Below are 15,898 nucleotides of genomic sequence, written 5' to 3' on the forward strand. Positions count from 1 at the left end.
AGTCCTCCAGGCATCCAACCTGTGGCTCCCTCTGCATGTCATCCCTCTCTCTCTCTCTCCCTCTCTCTCTCTCTCTCTGCCTGATTTCTGACTCTTACCTTCTTTTCTCTAAATAAAGGCCCAAAACATAATCTAAAAAATGCTCGACATGGCACTTGATGGATGTAATTTACCTTGAGAATGTCTAAAGTGCTGAAGATGTTTGAAGTCCTCCTAGGCTCTAAATATGAGTGTAGTGTTTGACACTTTGAATATTCCTCTTCTATGGGGAATCATTTCTTTGAGCTTTCCTTTAATCTGATATTAAAGCTCCTGTGAGTAGTTGGTCAGTGTTTATGAAAAATACTTGAATATTGATGCCTCATTATGACAAACAACACTCTCAGCATTGTGAATGACAATGTCTATGTCTATAGAGTGATGCACAACAAGCTGCAGAAACAACTTCTTACATTTTCAACAGCAACGCTTGAAAGTGAGAGACACATTACACTATTCAAAGAAAGCAGAAGGAGTTTTTTTTTTTTTTTTTTTTTTAATTAGATGAATCATATGTTAACGTCCCCAGGAGGAAATTTACCTTGGGCCAAAGTGCAGAGAAAACACACAGCTCTGTGCACCTTACAATAAACAAGCATAGCACATAAGCACAACCAAGACTTTCACAAGTACTGGACAACAAAGAGATATTAGGAAATGCTTTGTCCACGAGGGTGAAAAAAAAAATCTACACAAACTGAAACTCACTGCAGCTTGAAGACATACAAGCCGTGTTTAGTAGACACCGTGTTTAGAGCCAATTCTCGTCCCATAATAACCCTTATGTCAGACACTTGGAACCTTAATTTCATAGTATTCACCTCTCAGTGAAGTAAAAGTTATAATTTGTACAATAAGAATGAAATGCTCACATTAGGGTTAAAGATATTTTAAGAAGGGACGTCTAGCAGGTAATAAAATAATACTGTATAATGTTTTCTGCGATGGCTTTCTTTTTTAAATTGAGATTTATTTTGGGGCTTTCTTTTTTGCCTCTACTTGACTGGACAGTGGACAGGGCGAGAGAGAGAGAGAGATTAAGAGAGAGAGAGAGAGAGAGAGTGGGGAATGAGATGCAGGAAAGGGGCTGCAGGTCAGACTAGAACCCGGGCCGCCCGTTTGGAGGACTATAGACTACATACACGGGGTGCCACCCACCTTACCGCTAGGCCATCTGCGCCCCTGAAATGGCTTTCTTATGAATAAGAAACAAATAAACACGTCAGTCTAAATATCTTTATTTTTTCAGATCCATTTGACACAGAACAGCATTATGCAGCTTTAAATTATACAAAGTACTAAAAAAAACAAAAGAGAGGGAATTGTAATAAAAAAATGTATGAATGAAAATAGAAAACTAAGTTGTTTTTTTTCTCCTCAGCTCCACCTTCACTATATTCAATATACATATATGCACATGTGACTATATCACAACTACTCCTTCTGTAGGCAGCACTTACAGCTGATTTAACTTTAACCTACAGTATCTCCCAAACTTTATTCTCCTGTCACCTGATACAGCAGAGAGGATGAAGAGTGTCGTAGGCTTGGAAAGTGTGTGATGGATTTCAAAGTGCGGTCATTTGCTATTATTACAATATCAGACAAGGGGACATGTGTTTGCTGTCCTGCATCCGTTTGTGTATCATCTTGATTTCCAGCCTGAAAGTTAGTAGCTGTTTATATTTAATAAAGCGTACCTAGGATGCTGTTATTCAAACATGTGTGTACAGTGCAACGAGTGATTTTATTCTAATAAGATACAGGGTCATGTGCTGCTGGATGAAGCTCAGTCAGGATCAAAATAATCCTGTTTGTAACCATGTCAAAATGTAGAAACTCAATTACCCAGACAACACTCAGTAGTGTCTAAAAATAATCCTCTGTTTCCACACACAGACGTGGCTCCCTTCCTGTTTATAAACAATATTTTGTCAGGCTGAAGCAGAAAATAAAAAAAGACAAAGAGAGCTGTCTGAGGCTAGGCTTGTATTTACCAGTTAAAAACACACCGAGCAATAAGAAGACAACAAAGTGGCAGACTGCTGCTTAGACTAGCATGTCACATGTGCAGCAGGCTGACAGTGTGCTTTGAGCAGTCTGCCTGCTTGCGCCCCCTCGTGTTTACACAGAGCTACAGCAGAGCAGTGAAAGTAGTTACAGTAAACACGTTGGCAGTCTGACTATGACTCATTCAGATGACTCAAGAACTTCAATTATGTGTATGAAAAAAGAAAAGAAAAAAGCTGCTCTGTCTGCGGTGAAGATGATTCCAGAGAAAAAGAAAAAGACTTCCAGGAGGGAGAGCAGCACGTTCACACTGCACAGGTTATTTTTAGCTGAGAGGAGATTTAACTTCTCTTTACACCACACAGAGTATGATGTCCCGTATTATTCTGCTAACATAAAGTTTGTGAATGATATTTAGCTTTATACCATCGGACTTTTGTCATCCTTATGTATTCATTATGAACATTAGGTTTACTTAAACACACATACAATGTAAATCTCAGTCTGACTTTTGGATCATGCAGGTATTCTAACATTGGAAAGGTTTAACTCTCCTCTACTGAGAAAAGGCAGCTGAAGTTAGCTTAACCTATATTTGTCTTCTGTTTTCCCTCAATCCAGTTAAGCTACATCACGGTCTGCAGAAGTCTACCACCAGAGCAGGCCAGCTCGAGCTTTAATCCCAGCCATTGAAATAATGCCCCAATTACTCCAGATTAATCCCAACAGACTCAGCCCAGTCTGCTGCTGCAGACGAGGCTGCTGCAGCACATGTGCTTTATGATCTATAATCGGCTCTATTTGCTCTTCTCGTCTGCTCCATTAATATCAATAACATTGATCCACAGAGCTGACATTCAGCCATGTTTTTTTAAAATGAGATTCCCTTTAAATCCATCCCCAGCCTGCAGTGAGGATGTCCCTTTACATTCCACATTACATCAGATAAACATCTGTTTTATAACTTTATATTTCACTACTATCTGTTTTCCTGCAATGCCTCCTACTGAAGTAACGACAGCTTCAGTTTTCAGCACATTCATCGATATTGTAAATTCATATCTTGGTTTAAAATCTCTATACAAAGTGCAACAATTAAATCAAACTTTAAGGATCTTTTCTCTTAGGAAAATTCAAGTGTTACTTTCTGAAGTGTTTTCATGACCAGGAACATTTTTGTTAAACACAACCAGGAAACATCTGGTAACCAAAGAGCCTTTACATTTCAGACTAACTTCAAACGTCCATGAGGACAACATATTGCCACTGAGAAAGACACATTAGAGCAAAAGAAATGTGACGGAGCTGAAATGTGAAATGAAGCATCTTTCCAGGCCAAAAGTCGAGTATGATTCAGTCTGCCTGAGTGCGGCTCACTCACACACACTCTCTCCAAAAATGGACACAACACTTTATCTTCTGGCACAAAAACAACATAAAAACCCCCCTGAAGGGTGAGCACCGACTAAGATGCTTCAGGAATATGGGTGCAGAAATGTCTCTGCAGGAAGGTCCTCGTCCTCAGTCTCAAAGAAAAGAAAAAACAAACTCTCCAATCACTGAAGAGGACTGGCTGCACAGGAGGATGAAGTACCATCTGGCGCTACAACAGTCTTATTAGTTGTTGCTCTAGAATTCGTCATCAGAGCTTAGTAGGAAAGTCTTCTCAGAGTCGCCGTGGCTTCCAACAGTGCCGTGCGTGCGGGAGACGGGCGGCGGCGCCCCCTGCTCCAGCGTGGACTGCTGGGTGTACTGCTGGTAGGCTGGAGAGAAGTTGTGGATGGCGTCCTGGACCATGTCGCCAGGGCTCATGGTTTCTTTCAGGCTGCTGGATATGCTCTTCATGGGGGCGCAGCGTCCTGCAGATAGAGAAGAAGAGAGAGAGGGCCGATAAAAAGGAGTTAATGGGGTTTGAAGGAATTGTAAACGGGTAGAGGAGGAGGTTAGGGAGAGGGAATAAAAGGTGAAGAGAGGCGAGCAAATAATTTAGAAGGGAGAGAAGAAAAGAGAAGAAGGGAAGGGGGTGAATGAAGAAATGAAGAGGGGGGAAACATTAAGGAAAGGAGGATTTATGGTAAATTAGAAGAGGAAAGATCGAGGAGTAAGGAATGGAATGAGTGAAAGAGAAAATAGAGGTGAGAGGACGGATGAGAAGAATAGAGTCCGAGGAGAGTGGGAAGAGGAATGAGAGGAGAAGAACATACATCAGAGTTTCAGAGGGGGGTTTAAGAGGGAGACAAAAGGAGGGGACATATGAAAAAGAATTGAGGACAGCGGATGTGAGTTAGAGAGAGGGAACAAAAAGAGAAAACGGATTCACATTGATAGAAGGCAGGAAGCCTGGTCAGACAAGGAAAATAAAAGGATGGAACAGATTTATGATCAGGAGTGAGAAGAGGACTGATTTTAAAATAACAGCTGCATAGAGAGGAACCACATCACATTCAGAAACTAGAGTTTAAAAAAGAACAAAAACAAACTAGTAGCAGCATGTGAAGAGTATGGCTGTAAACATTGTCAGTGATTAACCTACCAAACTCTCCGTATGTAAGGACAGGTCCTTTATCACGCAGCAGACAAGAAAGAGAGAGGGAAACAGATGGATGTGAAGAAAGAGGACAGGAGGAGAATACCCAGAAGTCATAAAATATGAGCAGCAGTAATGAGAGGATAAGAGGTAAACATGATGTAAAAGACAAAAATAAGTGAGGGGGGAAATATAAAGAAGAAACATTTTAAGAAGTGAGGAAAAGAAGGAGACATTTGACGAGAAAGGATGGAAATAAAATGAAGAAATGAAGGTTTCTACGTCTATAGAGCCTTCATTGTTTTAGTACAAATAGAGTAAAAAAAAAGAACATTAATGGTAAATGTTTTTCTCTTCCCTTACCTTGTAAATCCATACTCTTATCCATGTAGACTCTGTACGTGAAAGCGTGGCGCAGAGCCAACGCAGCAAAAAACATCTCGATGCAAATGATGAAGTTCTGGTAACCAGCAGCGACCGTACCCTCGCCAACAGACACCTCCACGGAGTTAATCTGAGGGATGGCCCCGCACTTCTCCAGGATGGCAAGCAACATGCCTGATGAAAAAAAAGAAAGAAAAAAAAGATAAGACAACGTTTAATGAAGCTAAAAACAATCGTCTGATGCATTTCTCAATAGTTATGTCTGTGGTGCAGTGAAAGGTCTTACCCTGCCAGAAAGAGAGGAAGATGACTGATTTGACCATCAAGAACTTGAGCATGGGGCTGAAAGGGCGGAGCAGCTCCCTGGTGGAGAAGTAAAAGAGGAAGAGCGCGTAGAGAGACAAGCTGACGGAGATGTTGTAGACGATGGTGACGTACAGGTAACCGCCGGCAACGCTGTGGAGTGAGTGGAAAAGTCAGAGAAAACTATTTCAGTGATGCTGACTTACAGGATGTCTTGTTCTGACTGCTACTGTTGTCGGTTAGCTGACGGCTGATCTCTAATCACAGAACGTCCCGAGTTGAAATGATAAACAGAGGACACCACGATAAGCTCCTGTTATCTCTGTGTTGGCATCATTAAACATGTTTTCTGTGCTGATTATGACATATTTGTAAAACTTGTACTTCTTACTTATGACCAGTAAGAAGCTACAGTACTTTTGATAACCTAACAGTCAGTCCACTTGATAACCCTCCAGCCTCCCTCCCTGTACAGAGAACTCACTTGAAGTCTCCGTCCTTGTATTTGCCGTAGGCCTGCAGGATCACAGTGATGATAGCCATGAGTGGTTTGACCACACAGAACTGCAGTGTGGCTTGTTTACAGAACCGCAAGAAGCCAATGGAGTACGCCTTTCCCCTCAGACAGCAGGTGCCGTACATACAGCTTGACCTGAGGGGCACAAAATAAAACATTTATGTCTCTGATATTTACAGCAGCAGCAGTGAAAGAAAATAAGCAGATTGTCTTTAGTGAGTGTCATCCTCTGACACTTACTCGATGGGTTTTCCTCTGATCTCAGCCATGATGGCGCTCTCTCCTCCGAGGTATTCATAGCAAAGACTCAGGAAGTTATAAATCACAAATGCTGGGAAGAGACAAAGAAAGGAAAGTTTGCGGTTATTATTTTCATCAAGACAATTTACTCTTCCTCTGTAACCAGGGTAACCATGCACAGGTCACCAGATGACGATTTAGGAGTAACCACATTATAGGAAATGAAAAGGCAAATATACCTGCTTGAAAAAATATCATACATTACGTTTAAATAAGTATCCCTTCTTAAGGGTTCATTTTCCACTTATCTTTACAAAAACACTCACATTGATCCAAAACAGCATGCATCTTCTTTAAATAATAAATGACAGTGTGTTCTATTTGAGTGTGCCAGTCAGTCATGACAGAGGCCAGCGTGCAAATATACGAGGACCCTGACATCGACGCAGCTAAATGGAATTAAGCAATCATTAATTGAAGGTGTGGCAACTGTGCTTTCCTACTGACTACATGCCAAACTGTCTCTCTCCATTGTCTGATGAATAGACTGGAGTCTAAGCACAGGATTGATGTTATTGTTGTCAATCCTCAGGGGGTTTTATTGTGAAACAATACATTAAAGAAAATAGATGGAGTAGTAATCTTTTAAAGCTGCACCAGGCCATTTTAAATGACAACTAAAAAAAAGACCTAAACTGCTAAGATACTGCTAACTGTTAAGTACAGCGGAGTGAATCATTCAGACACCCACAGACCCTCAAGCACTCTCACATGATTTCCTGTCACACGCGTTCTGACTTCTGCAAGAGTGCATGTTGCTGAAGTACTGAATGTGTTAGGTTCTAAAAACAAACAGTGACGACTGTGATTGAAAACCAGATGCAGCTTAATACAGATGTAAAATATTTGAGAAAATCAATAAAAAGTCAGAACAAGTTACATATCTGAAACATTTCACACATTAGCACACGCGTCAGCAGGTTTGAGCCCAGGCAAGATTCCAAAGTCCTGACTCAGTTTACACTCCACCAAATGATTCACCGTTAAAACATTTGAAATGTATTTACTCAGGATGACAAGTGTCAGAAAAGATCTTCTTTCTCAGCAGTTTTCAGAGGGGGGGGGGGGGGGGGGGGGGGGGGGGGGGGGAGAAACCCTGCACACCTGCAGCAAACTCAGCTAGCTGTAGAGGACTTTCATTAAACAAACCAGGTGAGAAAGACGACTCAGAGGACCCTGATGGCTTTAGTTGGAAAAGTTTATAGAACTTGTCTGAGGAGGATTTTCATAAACAGAACACATGGAGTCTACACAATGTCAAGTCAGCTCTGCCAGACCTGCTGGTGAATGTAGTGATGCATTTTAAAGAGACCGATTTTTATTCCAGGAGTAGGTGGACATCAACAAGGAGCTAAGTAGAAAGTAAATACTGGAAAAACAGGACCAGGGTCTTCCAATGACAAACTGCATCCCATCATGCATCAGATTACCACAGCTCTAGCCCCCATCGTGTCCATCAGAATTGCACTCGCAAACTTCAACCCTCCAACTGTGAACCGTTCAACGTCAACTGTATTGACTTTGGCTCTGTGTGTCCGGTGTCAGCAGTTCAGCGTGGTGTCTGCGCACAGAGCACCACAAAGTCATGCCGTATATTCTTTTAACTGAGGCAATCAATATGTGGTCTCTGAGTCTGCAAACTGCAGAGCTGGCTGCCCGGCTCTAGCTCTATTACAGAGAGGAATAATGTTCAAAGTCCTCCCATTAAAAGGCTCAAAGAGATACTGAAGAGGTCTGAAATATGCTGAGATTTAGAAGGTGCAGACTTTATTCAAGGTGAAGAGGCCTGCTTGTGCTCAGAGAGTGCATATGCTGTGTGTAAGCTGCACACACACAACCTGATAAAATACTAGAGGGTATTCTTTGAATATTCATCCTCAGAGTTTTAGTTTTAAAAGTGAACTTATACGTTAGCTACATGTACTTATAAGTGTAAAAAGTTAGAATGTTGATAATTCAAATATGGTAGAAAAGGATCATAAAGAGCAGCAAAGCGAGCAAAGTGACTATCAAACATAAAGGCAGACACACACACACACACACACACTTGTCTTTATATCCTTCTGAGGACCTGGCTTACTCAAGCTTAAGCCTGACCAGTGACCATAAATCTTCCCTTTACAATAAACACGTGTGAGCTCAGGCTGCAGATTCCTCCTCACTTCGTCGGCAAGACTGTCAAGCTGCTCCTCACGAGGCTAGGAGATCAAATGCTCCTCACACACACACCAACAACCACTCACACACCTCCCTCTGTGATTATATTCACCAGAATGTCTCTTGTGACCAGTGGATTATCTCTGCTCTGTGCTGCTTCACTGAGAGCGCGATGACGACCAAGAGGCTCATCAAAAACACAGCCGGGCTAATCCTGTTAGCATGCACACTCTCATGGGGGGGACGTGTTGGTGTGAATGTGCATGTGAGGTAAATTAGGGTGAGCCCGATGGGTGTATATCAGTTAACTGTGAAAGTCGGGCATACCTTGTGTGTGTGCCATATCGTGTGGGGTTCAAGAGGGTGTGTGTGTGTGTGTGTGTGTGTGTGTGTGTCACAACACTGATCTGAAAGCAGCTGCACTGCTGGAAAAGATTCTGATTGCATCAGCTGTCTGCTGCTGAGATAATAAATTCTCCTTTGACTCAACTTCAACTCCTCCCAAATACGCAAAAGAGCTCCGCGCGGCTTCGTCACTGCCTTCCGCGGTCTCCCGTCATACGTCAAAACGCCTGTCAGACTATACTTGGGTAATAATATGTCATGTACGCCATTTATCTGTCTGACTGAGTGAGCAGAAAAGAACTGCTTCATCTGCTGTGAGCAGCTCTCTCTCGTCTCAGCTGTTTACCATTACGCCCTTTCTCCTCTCCCCAAGGATCCCTGTCAGCATTGCTTGTTGCCACGGTGATACATTAGCCCTGTATACAATGAGAAAAGTAAGTTTGCAGCAAGTTCGGTTGAGGGAAACTCATTATCCGACGCAGCCATTCTGGGATGAGGAAGATTTGTGAGCACAGTTGCTATGCAACAGGTCGGTCAACCTCGTCGAGGGAAAGATCAGAGCACAGCTCACAGCAGCAGTGTGGGTACAGGGAGTGAGAAGAAGACAAAAAGAAGGGAAGGAGAGGGTTGAAGAGTAGTGAAAAAGATTTGTTTGATCATGGGGAGGAAGTACAAACGTCAGTACAGTAAGGGAAGATCAAGCCAAGGGATGAGTAGAAGTAAACGGAGGAGGAGAGCCTTCTGTCAGAGGAAGCAATATGACAAACACCAAACTGACGGCATTTCTTGCCAAAAGCAGAACCAAACATAGAACGCCTCCACATTTACATGTATGTGACATCATCAATACAGCAACACAGGAAGTGACACCACTAAGCAGACTATTTCTAGCCTCCACAGAATCTGATTCCCAAATTTCTGCTATTTGAAGAATGGAAGAAAATCAGAGATTTGTTTTGTTTGCATCATCCATTTGCTCAGTAAAGCTGCCAGCTCACCCAAACGTTTCTGATCTGACAACAAGTAACGTCCATGAAAGCCCTCCTCTAAAGACGCAGCGTTCAACTGTTCCACAGTCGTTCCTGCTAGAGTCCATCAAATCAACATCCTATACTTACATTCCTGAAGAGATTTGTCAATAAAATGTCAAAATGGGCAGGAAGTACCACTCCTCCTGCCCATTACATAAGAGCACTGTTTAAAGAAGTACACAGGTAGATACAGGATCAGAGAAAGGCAGGAATCTAATTAGCGGGAGAGAGAACTTTGCAGAATAAAAACTCATTGTGTTAGTAGAATAATCTGTTGATGATAGAAAGACAGACTGTTCATCTCCGTGTTTCAACAAATCAACTGGAAAAGCTAAATCAGACTGAAAGGATTCCAACCACAAACCTCAATCTATCAAAGGTGTAAATGTTTTGTTTTCCAAGATGACTTGGAAATAGGCCCACCAATACTTCAATATCAGTGCTTTTTCTTCACATCTAACTACCATAAACTTACTTATAGGGACTTTAGACTGATATGTGATTTTTGGGGCCGATACAGATATTGACATTAGGAAGGGAACAAATCAGATACCCATATATTGACTGATATCTTCAATCTGAAGAGATAGATAGATATAGAAACACATTTATTACGTTGATCCCTCAAATGCTTTTAACTAACACTTGTGGAAAAGATTTATAATGAAGACAATATTTAATTGAACAAAAGCCTTTATCTGCCAGAATAACAACAGTGTGCTGAAACACTTTTTTTTAACATAGAAATTAACAATTATAAAAATAAACTATATAAAAATAAATAATACATTTTAATGTGAATAATGGTTATATCGGCACATATCTGAGAAAATTAGCCAATACCGTTAGTCACCTGATAAGCAATTAATCAGTCCGGCACTACTCACTTATGATATTTAAAAAAAAATCTTTTAAAACATTAGTTTTTAAGAGAAAGCTCTTCCTCTGCTGGTTTTTATTTTTGCAGCTATTGGTTTTTATTACATGGAAAACATTTTTTTAAATCATCTAAAAAGTGCTTGACAAATACTAAGTATAATTGTTATCATTGAGTGAGGTAAATAATGGACAGAGATCTGCGGAATAAAGACAAAAGCACCATCCTTACCCTCGTAGCAGTCCCTGACCGTGTCAAAGTACACGTAGTACTGGTCGTTGGTGAAGAAGAGGAGGCTGAGCCAAGAGTCAAAGGCGTAGATCGGAACAATGAAGAGAATCCTGACGATGTGGCGCTGCTCCCTGGGTGAGCTGTAGAAACGCAGGTGCATGTAGATCTGGGACAGACACCAGGGACACATTAAATATTTTAAATGAGACTTCTTCCAGCAGATTAAACTTTTTAGATTTAAACTTTACAATATGGAAATGTAAGTTCAAACATCAGCACTATGATGGAATAATTAAAGTATATGAAACAATCTTGATTCATACAAAAATAGATTCCAAAGCTTTGTGGCATAAGTATAAAGCGGCTTTTCTGGATGTAGACTTTTAATCTTGAATAAAAGGGCTTCAACATTTGAGTAGGAAGATCGGACAGGAGAGACTTTAAAAAGGATAAAGAGAGTTGGAAACTAAAATAATGATATGTTAAATTCCTTAAATGATAAATGGATTTGAGTCAGTACTGCATGTCACATTAACACCACATTCACATGCTGATGGCAGAGGCTGCTTTATAAAGTGTCCATTCATACACCTTCACACGCCACTGACACAGCAGCAGGAGCAATTGGGGGTCTATTCTCTTGCCCAAGGATACTTCAACATGTGACTGCAGGAGCTGGGGATCGAACACCTGACCTTCTGTTTAAGAGATGACCGACTCTACCTTGGCACCGACAGCCACCCCTTACACTGTGTATCATCAATATCTATGTGCTGCCTTGTCAGTGTGTAAATGTCATTGGCCTCTACAATCAATACATAACCTGACGTGATTTGACAAGAATGTGTGAGAGAGTTTTTTAAAGGTAAAAACTCTTGGGGCGGCAATAACCTAGCGGACATGTCGAGCATCCCATGTGCAGAGGCTGTAGTCCTTGTTGCAGCAGCCGTGGGTTCGAATCTGATCTCGGCCCTTTGCCTTTCTAATAAAGTCAAAAAAGGCCAAAAAGAAAAAAAAACACCTCTAAATCCATTCAGCCTTTTGTCATTCCTTTTGTATTACAGTCAGACTTCATACAGCCGCTTCATCCACCTGGATCAAGTTTCACCTCTGTGTGCTATGTGCTTCTGTTTTTGTGTGTATTCATGCTCGGTATCACAAACACCTGCCTGGGGATGTTGCCAAGCAACCCCTGCCCTTCTCTGGGCCTGAGCAGATGTGTGTGTTTGCAAGATCAGGTCACCTGAGCATTAGACAAACATGCACACCTTCCTGCATTATACACTTCACTTTTTTTGTGATAAAGGACTTCAGCAGAGCTTAGTCAAATTTCTAAATCTGTATCTCCAGGTGTGAAAATAAAAATCATACCAAGACTTATTTACTCTCCTCATAGACTGTTTGGAGGCAGTTACCTGGTGACAGGTGAGGAGGAGTGCAGTCCAGACGAAGAAACCAGACACAGCCTGAGCCGCCGGGGTCATGAGAAAGATGGGCTGGTCTGGTGTCAGCAGAGGGGCTTCAGGGAGCCATGAAATGTTTGGACCCGCCGGGGCTGATGTTAAGGGGAGACTGGGTGCTGCCACCAGGGGAGAGTCCTCGCCGAGCCTCTCCGAGAGCGGCACATCTCGTCTCCAAAGCCTCGACATCTGAAGAGACACAGAGGGGACGATGAGGACAGATTTCTGAATACTGAAACTCTTGTTTAACTGTGACTTCACAAGCAAAGCATCCATTTCCACCAGTAATCATCAACCCAGAAAAAAGATCTCACATTCTTTGCTATGGATGTAACGTGATATCCGAGATAGGAAGGCGGACAGAAGATAAACACAGATAAACTGTAGGTCAAGTTTTCACAGTGAGTCAATATGTGTCTGTGTCATGAACACAATAGCATCTTTGTTGTCCTTAAAAGAAATGAAAACAGGTTTCAGTTATATCCTACATTTCACAGAATGCCACATTACTGCAGCCAAATGTCATGCCCCAACATCTACTCTCCAGCTTGACTGTATCTTCTGAGGTAACAGAAGGCAACATGTCATTTAGCTGCAAGGCATTGTTGTAATTTGAGTCTTCACTGATTCCTCCTTGGATTGTCTGACACACCGGGATAAAATGCTGAGGTGTGTCAGAAAATGCTCTTTAATTTACTCGCGTACATAAATAGTCATTTGCACATAAATAAAACAGAGCGCTGCAGCTTGTAGCCCGAAGCAGATTTTCAAACTGCACAGCTGGTCGAGCACGAACGTTACATTTGTAAAGTGAGATGACGTAGGGTTTGATTGCTTCATGTCGCATGTTTTAAAACAAACTAATACAACCAATCACTGCGTTGTTTTCCCTTCGTTTTAAGGGGGAAAATGTCATTATATGTCTTTGTTTAATTCTATGTATATGTCTCTTAAGTAAAAAACCCTATCAAACAGGTACTAAGAAAACAAGGTTTTCCAAAATATAAATTGGAGCGCTATCATTTAAATCAATTGTTTTTAAATCACTGAAAAGTTTAAAGCATCAACCCTTAAAACCGTATAATCAACATCAAAATGGCCCTAGCGTGTTCCATAATAGTGTAAAAACTATGTTTCCCATCCTCTGACATTCACATCCAATGATTTGTTACCATAGTGACTGGAACATGATATAAGAAGGCAGACGAAAATGAGGAGAAAAACAAAAGATGTTAAATCTGCTGCTGATGCTTTTCCAGCTCCTGAAGCTGACTGGACTTGAAGTGGCCAGAAGACACGTTACATAAGCAGCAGGGCTGTCGCTGTCTTCATGGTGACACTGACATGTTCTCAGGGTGCGTTTGTTCTCTTATACTGACGGACAGTTGTCATATAGAAGAGGACTGAGCTGGGGGGAGATGAAGACCTTGATGATGTGGAGGTGGAGAGTGGGCTGACGCAAACACACTCACACGTCGTTTCAGATTCAAAAAGGGATGGAAAATAATTTTTAAAAATGGGCAGCGCACAAATTGTTCACCGAATGAGCAAGAGGGACTTTAACTAAGGGGAACGTGACAACCAATGGTCACGCTGCCATCATACAAACAGCACAGACAATGACAGGCTGACATAATGCAATTACACACACAACACACACACACACACACCTCTGTTTAGTTTATTTACACACTAATTACTTTAAACTCCTGTGATCTAATTTAATAGATGGATAAAATGGATTAACCTGCTTACACGCTTCTATATGCAGGACTCAGAAGAGTTATAGTTTGTTTTTATGTGTGTGTGTGTGTGTGTGTGTGTGTGTGTGTGTGTGTGTGCACCGTGGTAGTAGGAGAGGTCATTTGTATTGGTTTGCCAGAGATCAGCAGATCCACATGTCAACAAGGAGAAGTGAAGGCATCAGCAGCAACACATGCACACACAATACCAGTGACAGTGAAATGCAATGCTGGAGCAAAAGGGACATCTGTGTGTTTCATTTCAAAGGCGAGCACACACACAAAGGAATAACATCAATGAAGGTCAGGAATAAAGAAAGCAACAGATGGAAAGGGGTGTTGGGAGGCAGGCGGGGTGTGCTTATCATTTATAATAAGTAATGATATATGGTTGACAGCTGACTAGATTATCAAGCTGCAGCTTTAACAACAACAACAACATTGTGTTTTATTGAGCTGAGAGCAACGTTAACATTATGCACTGCTGTCTTTGTTTACAATTGTTTCCATAACAGTGATTACATTTGTGCAGCTCAGATTTAAAGCAGCGGGTGAATCTGATTTAAAAAGTTTGGACGCATTTTGCATTAGTAGCAGCAGAGCTTGAAAAGACTTACCGCTGCTTGTAGCCAAAACAACAAACGGAGGATTTCTTTAAGCCTGGAATCGAGAAAGAGACATGACATTAGTCGTGTAAATTATTGTAATGTAAGGACAAAGTGTTTCCAGCCTGTTTTAAAGGCTAAAGGCTCACCTGGTAGATAGGCTGTTTCCTTAAACTCCTCCTCGGCTCCGCCAGTCAAACCAGAAATAACCTCGAAATGGCCTTAATTCCTCCTCAGAGCCCCGACATCCATGTTGAGCCCTCAGCGGACCGTCCCGTCAACCTCTGCGTACCCCCCGACAACTCACCTCTAAAGTTTGTTTCTCATGCTAAACTATACCTAAATTAATCCTGTAACGCTAATGTCTTCGCAATAACATCGTCTGAAAGTCAGTGTTTCGAGAGTTTAAGCAGCAAACTCCGTCGTTTTACTCCGTCTCCTTTCTTCACTCCGCTGACTTCAAACCAATCCCTGTAGGATTAACTGTAGATCAGATGAGCTCCGCCCACTCCGCGAGGGACGAGCCTGTCCGGCCAATCAGACACAGACTACCATTAACAACCCGGAAGAGGGCGGGGTTTGTTTGTTCGACACTGAGCGTGCGCGGAGTCTATTCTCGGTCCTCCTGGGTGGCAGGGGAAATGAGATGTGGGTGATGTACTGAACAAGTTGAACACTGCCCCCTCACTCGATGATTAATAATTTGTTTACCACTTCATGTCGTCATATGTGTTGTCAGAGTGTGGGCAACAGATAATGAACTAATAAACTACTGGTTATTTTATACATTTATTCTGTTAAGTTACTTCAAAGTCTTCTTTGAGTTAACTTTTATTTTTCCCAAGTGCACTGAAGGCCTCAATGTGAGCTTTTATCTTTGATGCTGCCGCTTCTTGAGGATTATTTAGTGCTTTGATGACAATAAAAGATTTAGCAACAAGAAACAAACATGTTTAACAAAAGAACAGTCATAGCGTTTTATTTTTTACAGATTAAATTGTCGCAGCCAAACTTATCTATCATTATATTTATTTCATTCTGCTTTACTCATTAAGTCCACACCTTTCTTTGTCTTCAAAAAAAGTTCTTATAACATCTCTCTTACTGCCTTTCTCTCATACATTATGTCGGGGATTTAAAAATATTTGAAGACAAGATAAATTGCCTTGGCTCGTCAATCCAATACGACAAGGAGGGTAAAATAAGAGTTAAAGCTTACATTGAGAAGTCTGTATGATGTGTATATCTTTATTGATTCCGAAAATATACACAATTATCATAGTTATAAAGTTGAAGCATGGTAAAGAAATGTACAGGACATCAGACTGCTCATCCCTGACATCCGTTCTTCCTGACTGGCCCGGGGTCAA

General features: G+C 41.5%; 1 protein-coding gene across 2 annotated transcripts; it reads right to left on the bottom strand.

Annotated features, from left to right (window-relative positions):
* Nucleotides 1–1,261: 1,261 nt before the first annotated feature.
* Nucleotides 1,262–14,997, bottom strand: tmem184ba (transmembrane protein 184ba). 2 transcript variants are annotated; one of them, XM_061028002.1, is made up of 10 exons: nucleotides 14,678–14,997; nucleotides 14,541–14,583; nucleotides 12,137–12,370; nucleotides 10,722–10,887; nucleotides 6,021–6,111; nucleotides 5,748–5,915; nucleotides 5,247–5,416; nucleotides 4,940–5,134; nucleotides 4,583–4,609; nucleotides 1,262–3,908 (listed from the first exon to the last, which is right to left on the bottom strand). In XM_061028002.1, the coding sequence occupies exons 3-10, from the start codon at nucleotides 12,368–12,370 to the stop codon at nucleotides 3,679–3,681; spliced, it is 1,281 nt and encodes a 426-aa protein (XP_060883985.1). In that variant the 5' UTR covers nucleotides 14,541–14,583; nucleotides 14,678–14,997; the 3' UTR covers nucleotides 1,262–3,678. The 2 variants fall into 2 exon arrangements, with proteins under 2 accessions (XP_060883985.1, XP_060883986.1); XM_061028003.1 differs by lacking the exon at nucleotides 4,583–4,609.
* Nucleotides 14,998–15,898: the final 901 nt, after the last annotated feature.

This window comes from Labrus mixtus, chromosome 21 (genome assembly GCF_963584025.1).
Source record: "Labrus mixtus chromosome 21, fLabMix1.1, whole genome shotgun sequence".
NCBI lineage: Eukaryota > Metazoa > Chordata > Actinopteri > Labriformes > Labridae > Labrus > Labrus mixtus.

What these genes read in the sequence shown, in the direction of transcription:
- tmem184ba (XM_061028002.1), bottom strand. Translation starts at nt 12,370, where the DNA reads ATGTCGAGGCTTTGGAGACGAGATGTGCCGCTCTCGGAGAGGCTCGGC. An exon ending in TCCTCCTCACCTGTCACCAG is followed by an intron (nt 10,888 to 12,136) that starts GTAACTGCCTCC and finishes TGTCTGTCCCAG; the next exon opens with ATCTACATGCACCTGCGTTT. An exon ending in TAAGAGTATGGATTTACAAG is followed by an intron (nt 4,610 to 4,939) that starts GTAAGGGAAGAG and finishes TGCGTGATAAAG; the next exon opens with GACCTGTCCTTACATACGGA.